We start from the raw sequence: 18,511 nt of genomic DNA on the forward strand, positions 1-18,511 counted from the left end.
TTAAACAACTCAGAAAATTCCAGAAAATGATGTCATGGCTTTAGAAGCTTCTGATAGGCTAATTGACATCATTTGAGTCAATTGGAGGTGTACCTGTGGATGTATTTCAAGGCCTACCTTCAAACTTCTCTCTCCTAGAGTTGAACGTTTTTGGTGCGAAAAGTACAAATCAATCCCAGAACAACAGCAAATTACCTTGTGGAGATGCTGGAGGGAGCAGGTACAAAGGTATAAAAGCCAGACTACAGTTTGCAACTGCACATGGAGAATAAGATCGTACTTTTTGGAGAAATGTCCTCTGGTCTGATGAAACAAAAATGTCCATAATAGCCATAAAGACCATCGTAATGTTTGGAGTAAAAAGGGGGAGGCTTGCAAGCCAAAGAATACCATCCCAACTGTGAAGCACGGGGGTGGCAGCATCATGTTGTGGGAGTGCTTTGCTGCACGAGGGACTGGTGCACTTCACAAAATAGATGGCATTATGAGGAGGAAAATTATGTGGATATATTGAAGCACCATCTGAAGATATCGGTCAGGAAGTTAAAGCTTGGTCGCAAATGGACAATGAATTTTTACCTGGATTAAATGTCAGGAATTGTAAAAAACTGAGTTTAAATGTATTTGGCTAAGGTGTATGTAAACTTCCGACTTCAACTGTCGGTGCACAGTACTGTGAGGGAAGAGCCAAGGGGGACATTGATATGGCAAAGCCCTTTTCAAATGCAGCCAGGATAGCTTTACAACAGGTGAGCGAGTCAGCGTTAGGTCTCTTTGGGGCTTGCAGTTGTGAAAGTGATGATGACTGCAACCACTAAGACTGGTGTTTATTCAGTAGTTTATTATCCAAACTATGGCATACATTTTTTTTTATCCAACTTTGAATCACTGTGCATTATAGTGCTAGTGTATCAAACTATCCCACAATGACTGGAAATAATGTGATGTTTAACATGTTTATTTTGATGTTAAAAGATACATTACTCCCTACAGTACAAAAAACACACATCAGAAAATTCCAGATAACCTGCAAACAGCTGGAAGAAACTCACAAGTGTCAGTGCTAAGACCAGCACCTGCCCCACTGTGGGAGGTAAAGTTCTGAAAGACCTCGGCACTGTGCAAAAATAGTGACCCGGTAAAGGTACTGTGGAAGAAAAGGACACATTTGTATACCACATGAAGGGAACAAACTCATTAAATGTAAAAAAAAAAAAAAAAAAAATTTTTTTTTTAGATCCTTCAGTTTATGATCAAACTTAAGGCTTTACTACTAAAATACACTGGTTGCATGCATGTCTAGCTTTGCTCAACAGACACTGACACGTACAAAATCATGGATGTATATGAAACAGGGGTTTCATTATAGAAATAAATCAGGATAATCTGGAGACTAAGGTGATGCCCAGAGAAGAAATTAAACCAAGAAGCAAGTACTACAATCTCAAGAGGTAACACATTCTCCCCTGACTTCACTTGTTCTCTGGTCATTTCCATTCTGAAAACTCTTTATTTCACGAACTACTGAATACAGTCATGTCCACTCCAAGATTTCCCTCTTTATAAAACTCGGTGTGATTTATCCTGAAGACAAATGTTTCGGTAATGAACCTTGCTGTGTTTCAGACTTGCAAATATGTTAAATAAATGCAATTGAATCAGGGAGACAGTTTCTTTTACAAGTCTAGACACAAAAGGCAAGTGAGAGATGACCAACATGTAAAAACATTTTGGTAAAGGTAATTATATAAAAATGTCAAGATGTTACTTTATTCTTGCTCTGGAACAACTAATTTACAAGCGAGTCCAAACTCTGGCTATGCTTCTTCCTTCCCACCAAAACATCCCAATTTAAAGGTATACTTTTCACAATTAACTTGCACACCTCACCTCAATAGTTGTTCAAATAAGAGCCTAAAAAAATACATGTAAATTGGATTTGGTGGTTCCTAACAGTTTAAGGAAAGAAAATCTACCACTATAATTTCTGTCTAACACAAGGATCACCAACTCGATTAAGCCGTAGGCTGATTTTTTTCTTGAGTGTTTTGTCGCGAGGCCGGAATATAATTACAAAAAAAATGTGTAGAATGCAAATTGACCGAAAGAAGCCCAACCAGATATGACTAAAACAATCATTTCAAACCTTGCTACATCTCTATTATGCATGGGAATACTTCCAAACAGATTTCCTAAATTAAAAATCACTTCCTGATGTTTTTACAGTATTATGTCCTACAACAAAAAATATACACTCTTTTGGGGGGCGCTAAACGTGGGCCGCCAGTTAAGGATACCCGTTCTAAAATAAATGGGCGGGGAAAGAGGGAAGGAGTATGAGAACTGATCAGATTTTTCTTCATTAATTTTCCATGTTTGGCATACACACAGTGATACAAGCATTGAAAGTTGTGGTAAACAAATTAAAAGCACTCCTCTCCCTGGGTCTGTTTCAAATTCCCTTCAGTCCTATTACATCTGGGGACCTAGTCAGGACAAATACAAAAGTCTTTATTTTTCATACCCTCTGATACAACATACAACTGATCGAACCAGGATTTAAAAATAGTGGCTACTTCAGCACTGCCACCCGTCTTCCCACCAACACTTGAAAACGATGGGGACGAACAATAGTAAACACAAAAAGAAAAAAGTAGTTGACGTTTTAAAAATGCAGTGACAAGGAAAAGCTTAAAAAAATACAAAAATAAACTACACAAATATCTTCTGCATCAGTGCTTGCTAATTTCTGGGGAAGATTTTTGCAAGATGTGTGTGTATGCTGCAAGTTTCAGTCCTAGAAAAGTCAGTCTCACTACATATGTTTCCCTTCGTCATTCGATTCGTTGTCCTCTTCATAGCATCAGACCTCAGTTCTCATCTCAGGGGAAGAGCACACTGATGAGATTACTAGGAGACTGGAATCCAGTATGATATCTGAATCGATTGGTTTCTTAAATTAAGCACATTTCTCCTTGAGGGAAAAATAACCCCTTTTGTTTGTTTTTTCCATTTTGATTGTTCCTCCCATCTAAACTAACACCACCACTGCCTCTTGTTCAGCACATCCTCAAACTGTACCTCAGCTCGTGTAGTCTCACTACACCCCCCCCGAACACCAAAAAAATAACATTAAGCTCAGGCCGGCTCACAGCTTGTGAAGCTGTAAATGTTTATCTACAATTGCTGAACTACTGAAATTAGCCAAAAAGATGTATAATAAAAGTAGCTAGAGAGAGAAAAAAACTTTAAAAAGTTATGAAGTAAAAGCTATAATGTGCTTTTTTAAATTTGTGTTGCTCTACAAATAGTGGGGCAAATAGAAAAAGGGTCTTGCCTACAGAACCATATCTCTTATTGACTTCCATCTAGGGTTTCTGCTGCCATTTTGTTTATGTTGCTGGCTGGATGTAGGTTAACTTGAGAATGGGGTGAAGTCAGGATGAGGATGGAGGGATCAGTCTTCCTGGTCAAAAAGAACAGCAGGGGGTGTCATCTGTGCAATCTCACGGGTCCGTTCTTGCTTTTTTTTGACAAGCAGCCTTACTGCAGGGGCAGACAGAAAGCAAAACATTTATTGAAAATAATTTGCCATTGTTGAGGAAAATATTAATCCACAACCAGTTAGTGATGATAATGTGTGTGGAATGTAGGCTAGATTAGATGGAACCAGGTACTTACGCATCAGGCGAGGAAACGGGTCTTTTTGGGGCAAGTTTTGCCGAGGCTCCATCTTTGCTGGACTCTAAAAAGGGGAAAATCCATTAAAGAGAAACCGTACTTACACACTTAAAAACAAGTACAACCATAATTATAGAGACGCTGCTCCATTTTGCTGAACAGCAGAATTTAAATGAAAGTTTACCCACCTTGCAGCCATCGGACTTGTGTGGCAGGGCCATAGCCCTTCTCGTTGCGCGCAGCTATGCGGAAGATGATGGCAGGCTTGGTGGTGTAGTCTATGTGGGCATTGGAGAGGCTGGAGGACTGCACCAAGCAGGAGGGGTTGGGCCCACAGTACACTCGCATGAAGGCCAGCTGGGCTGGGGTGGAGGCTTTGGGCTCAGCTGTCTGGGTGCTCTGGATGGCCAGGTACACAGAGTACTCAATGATCTTCCCTGATGTCACAGAGGGAGGCTCCCAGGTGAGGTGGGCACCATCTGGGCTCTGAGAGGGAAAGATGGAACCGTTGTTTTAACGCAAAGCCAGCAGAAAAAACAATCCATATTCCATCAAGACTAGAAAAACTACAACCTCTGATTATTTGTCAAGGGTATTCCGTTTCTAGTTTGCAGTTTTACCTTGCTGATTTTGATGGCACAAGGTGCTCCAGGGAAGCCTGGTAAACAGGTTTAAAAGCAGATATCTCTGAGAAGAAACCACGACCACAAGCGTTGATACAAGAGACACGGAACTTGTAGGCTGTGCCAGGCTGCAGCTCCATTTTCTTCATCTGGTTATAGTCTGGGATGGCACCCGAGTCATCCTACAACACACACATCGTTAATGCTGCACTTAACTCTGATCTCAAAGCCATAAAAGGCATGAATCCAGGTTTGAGGCTTACCTCCACTTGAGAATCGTCCTCTGGGATGAAGAAGTGCGTAACCACCATGTTTGTCACCTTGACGATGCCAACGTCAAACCACTGGTTCTCTTTTTTTACAAGAGTCTTGATAGGGGCTGGTTGAGGGTTTAGCTTCTGTATATTTCCGCAACATAAAAAGGGAGTTAAAGCATGTTGTGCCATTCAACATTCCTCTCAAATTCTGATCACAGGCAGGATACAAGCAGGACATTATGGGTACTCACCCCACCCTCAATGCCATTGGCCACCTCTGCTACAGCAGCTTGCAGCTTGGCTGGACTGGCAACAGAAAATGTGCTTGAGGGGGCCAGGGCTGCAAGGGGACAATAGGGAGAAGTCAATTTAAGACCTAGAGAAACTATTAGTAAGAACAAAGAATTACACTCCTAAAAGAGAATGTAAAGAAATACTCACTCTCAGTGGATGTGCGCGGCAGCAGTGATGCCACAGCGCTGGAGACAGCTGCAGCCATCTCGGGGTGTCCGTTGCTCTCAGACGCAGGGTCGTTGAGGCTGTCTGCGGGGGCAAGGCCCTCAGTGGGTAGGGCCTGGGCATTTCCTTGCTGCTGGGCCTGGGCCTGAGCCTGAGCCTCCTGGAGCTGGTGCTGCTGCTGGACCAAGGCTGCCAACTCCTGCTGGGTCAGGACGATGGGGATTGTGATGGCCTGCTGTCCGGTCGAGCCAGAATCACCCTCGTCTATACATGCAGGGGAACGCAGTTTGATTGTGAGATTGTTACAGTTGGGGAGCGGTTGTCTTCACACACATTTAAAGTCTTTTGAGATTAATCCATTTATCATCTACCAACAATTGCCTGGTAATACACTGCCAAACTGAGGGCCATACTTACTCATGACTGCCTGCTGTGCTGCCTGGAGGACTGCCTGAATGGCCAGGGCCTGGGCCTCCTCTGTGGCTGCAGCCTGCGCCGCTGCCTCCGCCGCTGCGGTCACAGCCAGCTCCTCTGCAGACAGACCTGTCCCCATCTGTCCCTCTGACAGCTCTGGGGACAGCCCAGTCTCCATAGCTGTCTCTCCCCCCTCCGTGGCCGCGTCTGTCTGCATGGGCTCTTCTGTGGAACCAGCAGCACCCTCAGTGATCGACAAAATGGACTGGAGATAAAAAGGGTAGAAATGAATGAGTGCAAATTCTCAAAATGGACAAGATGAATCAATTATTTCCATACATTATTGATTTTGGGCATGAGTTGCTGATAATTTGCCTAACCATGTCAGTGAGTAATTCTGAACTAAACTCTTACACCAGCAATTCCACAATTGTTATGCTATCAGTAGAGTATAGACTGTCAAAGCATTGTCAGTTCAGTTAGGGGTTTCTTTACAGGTACTGAGGGCCCCGGGGCTGGTGTGGACTGAGTCACAGTAGTGATGGCTCTGCTCTGGATGGTGGCTGGGGTTGTTTCTGATGCAGTGGTGGAAGGAGTCTCTGTACTGCTGGTGGCACTGTCTGCTCCATCTGCTGTAGGAAACACATGGCATTAAATATAGCCCTAAACATTAAAATAAAACCATTTAAAAAACAGTATCTATTCTAAAGGTATACCTGTGGCAGTAGTTGCCGTGTTGGTGGTGCCAGTCTCGTGGGTTTCACAGGGGGGGTTGGAACACACCCTCTGCGCCGTCCCTGTCTGGTTCCCGGCCATGTTTGAGCTGGCCTGGGACGGGGTGCTGGTGGTCCCAGTTTCGTGAGTCTCGCAGGGTGGGTTTGAGCACACCCTCTGTAGAGTGCCAGTCTGCCCATTACCCATGCTGGACAAGGACTGAGTGGCAGTGTTGGTTGTGCCTGTTTCATGTGTCTCGCAGGGTGGGATTAAGCACATCGTAGAGCCCACGGCTGGCTTGGAACTCTGCACAGTTCCGGTTTGGGCTGAGCCCATGTTGGAGCATGCCGTGGTGGGGGTGAATGTGGTGCCGGTGCTCAGGTTCTCTGGTCCCTGGTTGCCTGTGGCGGTTCCGGGGGAAGAAGAGGTGGTCGTCTGAGGGGGAGAGGACAGAGATGGGGGGGTGAGAAGATGAGCTACTCTGGACAGTGCCCATTTGGTTAGACCCCATGATGGAGTGGGTGATGGTTGAGGTGTTAGTGGTGCCCATCTCGTGGGTCTCTGATGGAGGGCTTGTACAAACCCTCATTGCCCCGCCCATGTTGGTGGAGGCGGTCGTTGTGGTGTTGGTGGTGCCCGTCTCGTGGGTCTCACAGGGGGGGTTGGAGCAGACCCTCTGCACCCCACCTATATCGGAGGAGGCTGTGGTTGTGGTGTTGGTGGTTCCTGTTTCGTGGGTCTCACAGGGGGGGTTGGAGCAGACCATGGTGACAGTGCCAGGGACATCCCCGACCTCAGTGGAAGAGGGCTGCTCAGAGGTGGGGGAGGCCAGGAAGGACACAGGCAGGTCCTGCACTGGCTGGGCCTCAACCCCGCTGGGGGTGGTGATGAGAGTCACCTGGGTAGGCTGGTTTGCTGACTGCAATGAGAGCACATCAGGTATGGATTATGATGGAGAAAACCCAATCAAAAAGTTATCCACATTGTACAGCATGACACTTCATGTCCCAATGACATAATTGGAGCTATAGCTACATATCTGTATTAAAGAATAGCACAGTCGGCTTACCATGGTGGAAGCGGAAAGGGTAGTAGCTGTGGTCAGACTGGTCTGGGCTGCTGACACAGTGATGGCAGTGGGGTTGATAACTTGGCTGGACAGGGTGGCGATGGTGCCAAGGGTGGTGATTGGAGTTGCCAGAGAGGCATTGGAACTGGCTACAATGCTCCCTGCCAGACTGGAGGAGACTGTCCCTGTGACAGTCCCCAGGGTGGTGACACCTAGGGGAACGAACAAAGTACTAACTCAACAAGGGGCAGACAGCTGGAACTATGCGTGATTTTGTTTTTAGCCGCATACTTATGAATTGAACAGACAGCACCTATTTGTAATTATGAAAATGTTATCCATACCAGTTGTTCCCTTGACGACCAGTGTAGTTATATTGGGCTTGACAGAAGACATCGTGACTGGGGTGACGAGTCTGACTCCACCCATGGGTACAGTGCGCAGAATGGTGCCAGGTTGGCCCGGGGCTCCCTTCAAAACCACCTATAAAAACCAAGGGGGAGGTAAAATAATAATTGAGAAGCTAGGGGGCACTATTACACTCTTCCACTGGGGCAAGACATTTGATACAGCTATTGGTAGCACTAATCAGAGAAGATTCAAATATAGTCCCGAGGTATGCATGCATTTCAACTGCTCCAAACACTGCTGTACTTAGCCGTATGATATTTATCAAATGTAACTAAATATAAAATGCCATGTGACATTTAAAAGTTAAAAAAGGCATCAATGTCAAAACTGAAACATCTCAAATTGTTTCACATAGCCTATAAATATTATGCATAAACATATATATGCATATTCTACAAGAGGTTGTAAGGGTCATCATTTCTGTGAGGTACCTGTGTCAGCGCTTGCTGGCCAGTTGCAGTGCCAAGCTTGGGCATGGTAGTGATGATTTTGCCTGGAGTGCCAGTGGTCATCATCTTGGTGCTGATGATGGTATAGGGCGTCTTCCCTGTGCTGCTGGTCACTGTTAGCAACAAAACAAACTGTCAGCATATGGTCCTCTTGTATTGTGCTGAATTGTCCCTGAAACATGAAGCCAGTGGGTTCTGACCTGTGGCTCCAGGCTGGGTCATAATAGCAGACATAGGGATGGTCTTGATGATGGTGGTACCCTGTTTGGTTGTGGTGGGCGACATGCCGCTGATGTTCAGGATGGTGGGTTTGTTCCCAGTTCCTCCCGCCTGGGATGTGGTGATGATGGTGGTGGGCTTGCCGTCCGCTGAGGTCACCAGCTTCAGTATGGTGCCGGCAGGGAGAGAACCCTTGGTCTACGGGAGACAAAGTGGATTATGAACATGATCAACTGAAAGCAGGCTGAGCCTGCCCATGGAGTTTTAGCTACTACCTCCTCCTGCTCTCATGCAGATAGCTGACCTGTATGAACTGTGTGAGAGGGTTAGTGGAAGCCTGGCCTGTAACAGCCGATGTCTGCACTGGCTTGGTTTGTACCACAGACATCATCTTGCCAAGGTTGGAGATCTGCTGACATAGGAGAGAGACTCAAGTTTATGAGTCACCAGAAAACATCACAGTATTTGGCGCCAGGAGATCAGTGTCATGTGGACAACTGAACGGAGTACGGCTGAACTGTGAGTACAGCCAATCTAACTGACCCTGACAGTCGTGCAGATCTATGAACTCAAGCTGTTCCTTATCTTGGAGGTTTCCACAGCCACATCTTCTATCACGGGTTCATGCCTAGGCCATATAAGATTCATCTGATACGGGTGGGGGACAACAACAAAAAACTAGCCAAAGTGTGAAACTATTTCTCAGTTCACAGCATGCATATCAAATTCTTAAGGAGCGAGATCTTGTATAAGGAGAGACATTTCTCACAACCTTCTGCCTGTATTCCCTCCCCTCCGTGTCCTGTAAGACTGTCTAGTTCTCTCACCAAAGTGCCGCTGCCTCCCATTGTGAGGGGGCTCTTGACCAGGGTGATGGTCTTGGTGACTCCTCCCACCATGGTGGTAACCACCTGGTGTTGCTGGGCTACGGTAACCGTGCCCGACTTGTGCACAGTGATGATAGGTCTGTTGGGCGAGTTGGGTGACGATACGGTCGCTGTGCCCACCTGAGCTGCAGCTGTCTTCAGCATGCGAGTGGCTGGGTTACTAACCTGGAAGTAGAAAATACAAACTGTGTTACTACGGGTGTAAATTCTAAACTGGGCCATGACAGAGACTACCTGACAAACCCATACATTCTGCCATTGAGTTTCATTATTTTTTTTAACAGACTGATATTAGATGAGTCTTACCATGAGAGGGTCTTACCATGAGAGGAGATGCCATTTTGACTGTGGTGGAGCCAGCCATGGTTTTGACAAGGGTGGCACCTGCTGGAATGTTGAGTACAGTGCTTGAAGAGGGTGGGATCTTCTGTGTGGCTGCTGCAGCTGCAGCCAAAGCTGCCATGCCACTCATCTGAGGGCTGCTGCCGACTGGCTAAAAGAAAAACAAACAGTCCCGAGTGAGACAATACTCTTGGCATTACTCTCGAGACAACTTTTTATCCTTGAATAACAAAACCATTTCACAATTGTCCATACTGTTCCTTGGGCGGTCTGGGCAGGAACAACCATGCGAACTCCTGGAAGAAGTGATGTCACAGTGACAGGGGATTTCCCAGCCTGGTTGGGTCGCACAGTGACAAGGGAGGTACCCGTGCCAGACGGAGGCGCTGCAACCTTCAAGATAGCTGTCAAAACAACAGAAAACCTGCTCAGTGTATAGAGCCTTCGAGGTCTGCTTTTTACATACCATTTGGTATACGGTTATCAAAATACAATGGGCTGTAAAGATGAACAACGAAAACTGTGACAATAGTCCATAAAATGGTACAAACAACCTCCACTTAACAAGTAGGACATCCATGGTTTTACCTGGCCCATGAGCTGTGGAGGCAGCCAGCGGGCTTCTGGGAATGTTGGGAAGGATTGTAGGGGAAGAAGCCTGGGGCACAATAGTGATACCTGTGTGTGGTAGGTTCTGAGCAGAGGGAGCAGCTGTGGCTGGGCCCTTAGGCAAGTTCCCTTGCAGAGAGGTGGCGGCATTGAGGGCCGGCGAGGTCACAGCAGTGGCAGCAGGAATGTCGTACTTTTGTAGCTGCAGCAGATAGGTGTCTGCAGTGGACACAGCGCCCCAGCTTACCTCCAGGGAGTTGGTGTTGGCACGGACTAGCTGCACTCTCGAGGGAGCGTGTGGCCTCTCTGTAACCAAAACATAAAATGGTCACATATCAACAGAAGCAGAGAAAGCCTCACCAAGAGCACAGTTGAGCAAATACTGTGGGCTTGCTTTACCAGAGTAAATGAGAAAATAGGAGTTGACTCACCTGTTTCAAGGTACCAGAGGTCTTTACAGCAGACTTGGTTGTTCCATGCTTTACGGTAACCGTCACGGCCACTCCAGACATACAACCTAGAGTTGATGGCCACAGAGCAATGTCCTGCCCGGGCCCTTGGGATATTGTCCTCCAGAGTATCCATCACCACTGATTCCCAGGCCATGGAGTCTGTGGTAAAAAGAAACATGAGGTTTGCATTTGATTTTTTGACAGTAATATAAAACTTGACCACCAGGTGACACTGCCATTTACCAATGAATGTTCACTCAGACTGAGTTTGTTGGAGTCGATCAATTCATAATACACAAATCAAATCTAGAGAAACAATCAGTGTGTAAGGTTTAATGCAGTAGTAGCACCAATAACTGAAAACGGAGAGACGAACCAAGATTTAGGCAGGCCAGTGTGTTTGTGCACTTCCATTCCTTCTCATGTGTGGCCACCTTCACATCATCCATAACCAGGGGAACCCACCCCCCAAACACAAACATCCTACAATGAGGTAGACAAAGAGATGAGAATCAAGCAGTCATCAAAAATAGGCTACTGCCGAGAGATTTAACCAATTGAGATATAAAGAGATCTAAATGATCATAATATCATTTTTATAATTTCAGAGAGATCTCACTTGTTTGTGATGGTGGTGGCAGAGTGAAGACTCCTGGGCAGAGGTGCTGTGCCATTCACTGAAGGCTTAGTCCAGGTCAGGGTGTCTGCAGACAGAGCAGGATAATTTAGATAATACACCGACTAGACTGATTTATGCGAATAAGAGACAAAAAGTGATTATATACAATAATATGGTAATACTGTTAACTCAGGAGCCTACCGATGTCAAGTGTCCATAGATCTCCTAGACGACAGCCACTCATCCCTCCATAGATGATCAGGCGAGATTTCTTGCTGTCCTTTTCTGTGTACACTACGGCAGTGTGGCTCTCGCGAGGAGGTGGCAAAACACCATAAGTAATTGGTATATCCCAGCCCACAACACTGGAGCCAGCACGAAGCTCCAGGGTGTACAGATCATTCAGGTATCTAGTTACAAAATAGAGATTTCAGTCAGAAAGTATTTCAAATTGCTTACGACAAAATCTCTGTTTGCTTCCATTCCACATAATCATTTATCCCATTACCCCACTGGTCACATTTCACATCTCCTTCTTAAGGCATCCGTACCTGGGGATGTTGTTTTTGGGGTCCTCGCTGTCATTAGCCAGTCCTCCAAACAAGTAGCACTTGTTACCCACCAGCGAGAAACTGTGGCCAAGTCGAGGACAGGGGGTGGGCCATTTTTGGGAGTCTTAGCTTTCAACTTTTTCCATTCCCATCTGCTGGCCTGAACAAAAAAAAGCATATGCAAAAGATGATAGCATGCTGTAATCCATTAATCATAATCTATTTATAAGTACTTAAAGACAGCCATTTACCCCTGGCTTTAGCTCTACCAATGTTATAGCAAGAATGTGGTGTAAGCATTCCATTACCTGTAGCTCATAGAGATCATTGCTGTATTTTCCATATTCCACCATTCCACCAAACACCAGAAGCCGGGTGCCATCACAAACAAAACCATATGCAGCACATCCAGGGGGAATATCACCACGAACCGCAGGGATAAACCATTGGTTTGTTGCTAGATTAAATAAATAGAGGTTAGTCTGTGTATAGACAGATAGACATTGTTGGGTGGTCAAGTGCTGGGTAGGCCTATGATGTGAAGCAAATGCTCTTTTGAGTAAATATTTAATCAAGCATGTTCCAAGCATCTCTGACAAATGTAGCATGCATCTTGTTTGAAAGTGTCACATGAGAAGTGTATGTTCTATGCATTGTACTTTTATCTGCATAACCCAAAGTTTAAAAACGTCAACTGAAATTTCAACTGTGTAACGTCATTGCGCTCTCAAAAACGTAACATATAATAATAATTTAAGACTTATAACTGTGCATGTTGACTACATAAGTGTTTCTTTGGAACAAAATGTTGAAAGGACTACATTTGTAACTCGGGACAATATCAGTACAATAAAGTGAACAGAAATTGAATGCATCCAATAATTGAGTGTTCAAAACAGTGCTCCTGTCGTCCATTTTATTTTAGCGCGCCATTTTCATTTGTGCGCTTTCCGTTCTTTGCCACTAGGCGGCGACAGTTTGTCAGGTAATGTCAGACTACATCTCGAAATCTGATCTCCAGCACACTACACAAAGCAGGCTGCTGACAACAGCGGGCGAATGCAACATATAGAGGGGCCATCGGATTAGAAGAAGAAAAAAGTTAACGTAGAATGACGCATCTCCTACAGTAATTTCTAATATCAAATAAATTAGTGTATGGATTAGTGTATGGAGAGTTAGCAATATGCAGATTCGGCTGCATGGTGAAGTTATCTTACCTGTGTTGTAGACATGCAACTCATCCACAATTCCTTCATTTCCTCCTCCAAAAACAACCATCAATTCCTTTATAGCAACGGCTCTGTGACCATGTCTGGGCCGAGGGACAGGGCCAGACCATCCCAGTACCCGCTTCCATCGTGGCTGTAGAGCTGAACCAGTCATGTCCTCTTCAGGGAAAAAAGGGTTGTTTAAACAAAAAAACGAGAACTCCAAAACAAGATTGATGACAAGTTCTGATCAAGTCTATTTGTACTTGCGAAGTGAGGATAAAACTATAACAAATTGTGCAGAGTGAAAACTGCAGGTGCAATCGAATGTTGGGCCCAAACCCGATGCATTGATAGCGTGCATTTGAAAAAAATAATATTGTAATTGTAAACTCCAGGGAAGTCGCCATTTTCCTGACGTTTCGCAAAAAGCCGGCAATTATAATAATGAATTATGATACACCTAATAGCTACTCACTCTAAAGATAAAATGTATTCGACATCACAACTCAAAGCATACAAGTTATATTACGCGTCCTTAGATTTTTTTTAATACGTTTGGACCTTGCAGTTAAAGCTTTGAAGCGACCCTAAAGTGCCACTATGGGAGCCGCCATCTTGTATAACAACCAAACAAACCTCCGCCAGTCTGAAAAATGGCGGAAGAGAAGACAAATGAAAGACATACGTGTGTTAAATTAAGCGTTAACCTACTGCTTCAACAAGCAGGTGTACTAGCCATATCCCACTACAGTCATATTACTAAATATGTGGATCAAGTGTACCACTAATAATACACGAAAAGCATTTGCAATTAGACCCGTTTGTGGATTGCGATTTTCACGCTTCTCTGGGAGTCGCCATATTTGTCACATTCATTCAATCTATCGCCACCTCTGCTTTGCATTACAATTGCATACATCTTTCAAGTGGAATCGAATGTAATTTCTCAGATGCACAATACCACGTGAAATCTGAAACTTTCACAACACATCAATTAGAAACCCGCGCATGCACTACAGAGTTATGGCTAATAGACTATCGTAGCCAGCAAACTCACAAGGTTAGCATGGCAAGCTTATTAGCACAGCGTCCTTTACCAATTACATACAATAGTTAGATAAAATATAAATGCATTATATAGCCAGTGAAATGTAATTCAATATGTAACATTTCAAATAAAGTGTTGTTATTTATCATGCCGTCTCTGGAATCAGCCATCTTTTCGAAAATCGGCCTACTTTTAAGCTCCCTCAAGAAAAATGGCCGTACAGTTCGCCACAACAAAACACCTATATTTACAAAATCTGACATCCATAAGACATATTACTTACTTATTTCGGTGTACTATTTCCAATAAGACGATTTGGGTGTCTACTCATGAATCACTAGCCCAAATTCATTCGATTTGTTAAGAAGTATTCCCTCTCATGCCTGCCTGGAAGCTGCCATCTTCTTGACAACCAAAAGGGGAGGAAAACAGCATTTGGCGTCACCCAAAACAAACATGGCGACTGGTATAGAACCGCTATCAATTAATGCACATTGGACTTAGATAAACGTGCGTTTTGACTTCAAAACAACCTACACAATTCAGTGTAATATCTTTGAAATGGGCATTTATATTTGGACATCCAATATTTAATTTAGTTCGTTGGAAGTTATCATACTTGCACGGGCAACATTGTCCCTTAATAAAGATGGCGATGCACACATATTTCAGTTTAATACACGATTAAGCATATAAGAGAGTTGTGCTATTTATGTTATCTAAATAACGTAAATAGCAAAGCACATAATAAACTGGAATTATGAACATTTTGTTTTGGGGGACTTCACAGTCCCATTCAACACCCACTGCTAATTGCCACGCCCCCACTTTCAATAAAGCGACAGTGCCGTACCGAATTTGGGCGTATCTGAATGTCGCATTGAATGTATGCACGAAGGCATCAACAAGGCAAATAGCCTGCCCCACAGGTCCGCAGTAAGCCATATGAAGACATTCACTTTAATATTGTAAAAAGGCAATTCACACTTCTTGTCTGTATGCAAAGTAACATATGAGGGGCATATCCTGCATGGGAAAATTCCAGACCCAAAGAACAAGACTGGCCAATGGACATGACTCTTTAGCTTCAAATGGCTTAAAGGTGCTTAACATTCATTTTGATAAGTATTTTTTCTCTCATTGCTAACTACCAGGACGTTTGAAACAGGCTGAGGCCTCCCGAGTGGCGCAGCGGTTTAAGGTACTGCATCGCAGTGTCGTGGCGTCAATCCCAGGCTGTGTTATTACCGATTGGGAGTTCCATAGGGCGGCGCACAATTGGTCCAGTGTCGTCCGGGTTAGGGGAGGGTTTGGCCGGGGGATTTACTTGGCTCATCGCGCTCGAGCATCTCCTTGTGGCGGGCTGGGTGCCTGCAGGCTGCCTCGGTTGTCAGTTGAATGGTGTTTCCTCCAGCACATTGGTGCAGCTGGCTTCCCGGGTTAAGGGAGCAGGTGTTAAGAAGCATGGTTTGATGGGTCATGTTTCAGAGGACACATGACTCAACTTTCGCCTCTCCCAAGCCTGTTGGGGAGTTGCAGCAATGAGACAAGATCGCAATCATGAAATTGGGTAGGAAACGGGGGTAAAATACTATACAAAAAACAGACAGTGGGCAGGGAGCTTAAATTGATGAGCTTGCCTTGACTGACAGCAAATGTAGCAACTTGGATGCAGTGTTGCAGTAAAATCATCTCCAGAGAATTTCTTTGATCTGGTTTCCATCAAATATCACCCAATTTAATGAAAAGCATGATTGACTGTTCATGTCCTTTAATGGATTATTGCAAAGGATAAGCATTTCTGTTGTTTTTGATATGTTTATTTTCTTACAGTAAAACATAATTCCAACAAAAATGCTGTGGAACATAGACCTGTCTACATTCAAAGAGCCAGGCTAAGGGGTAGGACTATTTTAGGTTATTCTGTCAGTAGGCTATTCAGGTGTAGGTAAGCTATGAACAGCATACCTTTTATGTAGGGTAAATTAGGGTAAATTAATGTAGGGTAAATTAAAGTGAATTGAAATTCAATCTCAAGAATTTAAAATTAATTACTTTTCAATTATTGAATTGAAATTGAATTTCAATGGGAAAAGTACAGCATGCTGGATGTCTAACAGGGATTTAATTTCACATTTCATAAATGTAGATGAAGGAACGGACAGGAGAAAAAAAGCACTTAGTAGGCATTTATACCTGAGACATTTTGCTACTATTTTCACTGTTGCTCTTTTGGTTTATGGTGGGGCATAGGCTTATATTCTGACCATCTGCCAGATGCGGGCGCTTTCCTCAATGGAACAGAACTGCATTTTCTCTTGTGCTTGCAAAAGGTTGGCAGGGGGTAGTCTGACACAGCAAAATGTCTCAGGTGCTTACTGAGAGTTCTTTATTTAATCCTCTTCGTGCCTTCATCTACATTAAATGTGAAAACAAATCCTTGTTAGGCATCCAGCATGCTTTACTTAAATTGCAATTTGAGGGAAGACCAAATGAGCCTACCTCTTCACATTGCCTGTCCAGTTCCTTATGGGAAATGTACAGGTAGTTAGAACAGGGATTTGTTTTCTCCTGTTAAGTTAATTCACATAATGTAGCTGAAGGAACGGAGAGGGTTACAGAGCAACATTTCTGCCAGCCAACCAACCCACTCACTTTCTTTATAGCAAGCAGATACTCCTCCTTTCTCTGCATTTGATTCCTCTGTTCTCACCTCAGTGTTTAAAGTCCTCATCTGACCTGGTCCTCTTTGTCTCAGGATATATGATTAGGGTAAACCCATTTAAATTCAGTAATTTTTTTGACAACATCCCTTTTGAATTAAACAAACCTTTCCATATATGTTTGCTCGTGGAAGAATGGGTCAGAAAGTTATTTTGGACCTGAATGCCAAAACATTCAGGAGATAAAGGTGCTCAAATTTGACCTGTTGTGCATGCCCCATGAGACATCTGTCTTCATCACTGGAAAAGATAAACGGTTGAGTTTGATATTATTTAAAAGCTTTCAAACTATTTTATAATTTCTTTAAAAATATATACTGAACAAAAATATGAAATGCAACAATTTCAAAGATTTTATAGTTACAGTTCATATAAGGAAACCAGTCCATTTAAATTAATAAATTAGGCCCTAATGTATGGATTTCACATGACTGGGCAGGGGTGCAGGCCACTCCCCCCTCGTGGTCTGCGGTTGTGAGGCCTGTTGGTTGCACTACCAAATGCCTCAGTTTATGGTAGAGAAATTAACATAAAATGATCTGTCAACAGCGCTAAATGGAAATTCCTGCAGTCAGCATGCCAATTGTGCGCTCCCTCAACATGAGACATCTGTGGCATTGTGTTGTGACAACTGCACATTTTAAAGTGGCCTATTGTCCCCAGCACAAGGTGCACCTATGTAAGGATCATGCTGTTTAATCAGCTTCTTATTTCAGCTCATGAAACATGGGACTAACACATTACATGCTGCTTTTACATTTTTGTTCAATGTAGTTTTATAAAAATGAAGACTTTTTTTTCAATTATCTAAATACATGTACACTCATGTTTTAAATATTTGCATATGTTTTAGACCCTACTTTACATCTGAGGTTTTTGTGTTGTGCCTGCCATCAGTTGAGAGACAATATGCTCTTGAATACAGTATGGGTGTTATTTCAATCATATAAATAGAATTCTTAGAATTGACATATCCCTTCAGACCACTGCAATTTAGCTGGTACACCATTGAAATGTAAATTGAATTTAAATTGTATCTTCTAATTACTACCACAAAGATGGCCTCCGGTCCACCCACCATCGGATGTCAACCTAATTGGGCGTGTCTATTCTATTATCGTTATTTCTACGATTTCAATAGATTTCTATAGAGGATTGACAGTATAATTTAAAACAACAGTCCCATTCTCTGACGTGTGGACCTCAAACCATATTTGTGCTACCATTTGAAAGTTGACCCCACCCTCTATTCAAGAGCATGTTGTGTCTCAACTGATGGTGAGCACAACACAAAAACCTCAGATTATGTAAAATAGGGTATAACATACAACATATGCGAATATGAGGACAAAAAATAAAAAATTGGTCCAAAAATTCCCTTTCAGAGCACCTACACTGGGCAAATATGTAAAAGAGATTGAATTCAAATGGATATACCCATTACACTTTTTTCTTATTTGACTTATCTGATTGTTTTTCTATTAGCCTAAATTTGTCCTTTCATCTATCATATAATCTAAGATGTGAAACAACATCCATTTGCAATATACATTTGCACTTATGTGCATTTTTGTATATTGCTTGTAGTATATGCATGGTATTTTTAAAGAGTGCATGCATGGCACAAGAGTAATGGAAAAGGTCAAATTACTTTGCATCAAAAATTGACTAAAACATGACTTCTAATCTCAAGAAAAAAATAAGTAAACCTGTCTGATACCAGTTGCTTTTTAAATATGTCCAACATGTCATGATGACATAACATTTTGT

At 43.4% G+C, this 18,511-nt stretch overlaps 1 protein-coding gene across 1 annotated transcript; it reads right to left on the minus strand.

Annotated features, from left to right (window-relative positions):
- Positions 1-942: 942 nt before the first annotated feature.
- Positions 943-14,435, minus strand: LOC135542142 (host cell factor 1-like). The gene is given in 30 exon segments (XM_064968844.1): positions 943-3,546; positions 3,682-3,745; positions 3,870-4,167; positions 4,302-4,354; positions 4,357-4,486; positions 4,568-4,702; positions 4,813-4,901; positions 5,003-5,284; positions 5,438-5,699; positions 5,930-6,066; positions 6,151-6,583; positions 6,732-7,067; positions 7,218-7,429; positions 7,562-7,700; positions 8,060-8,190; positions 8,278-8,494; positions 8,601-8,708; positions 9,124-9,348; positions 9,506-9,676; positions 9,781-9,929; positions 10,114-10,440; positions 10,566-10,745; positions 10,963-11,069; positions 11,206-11,290; positions 11,407-11,615; positions 11,757-11,865; positions 11,868-11,916; positions 12,065-12,213; positions 12,977-13,147; positions 14,302-14,435. Coding segments are annotated over 29 exon segments (4,992 nt in total). The 5' UTR covers positions 13,143-13,147; positions 14,302-14,435; the 3' UTR covers positions 943-3,506.
- Positions 14,436-18,511: the final 4,076 nt, after the last annotated feature.

Source organism: Oncorhynchus masou, chromosome 6 (assembly GCF_036934945.1).
Source record: "Oncorhynchus masou masou isolate Uvic2021 chromosome 6, UVic_Omas_1.1, whole genome shotgun sequence".
Lineage (NCBI taxonomy): Eukaryota > Metazoa > Chordata > Actinopteri > Salmoniformes > Salmonidae > Oncorhynchus > Oncorhynchus masou.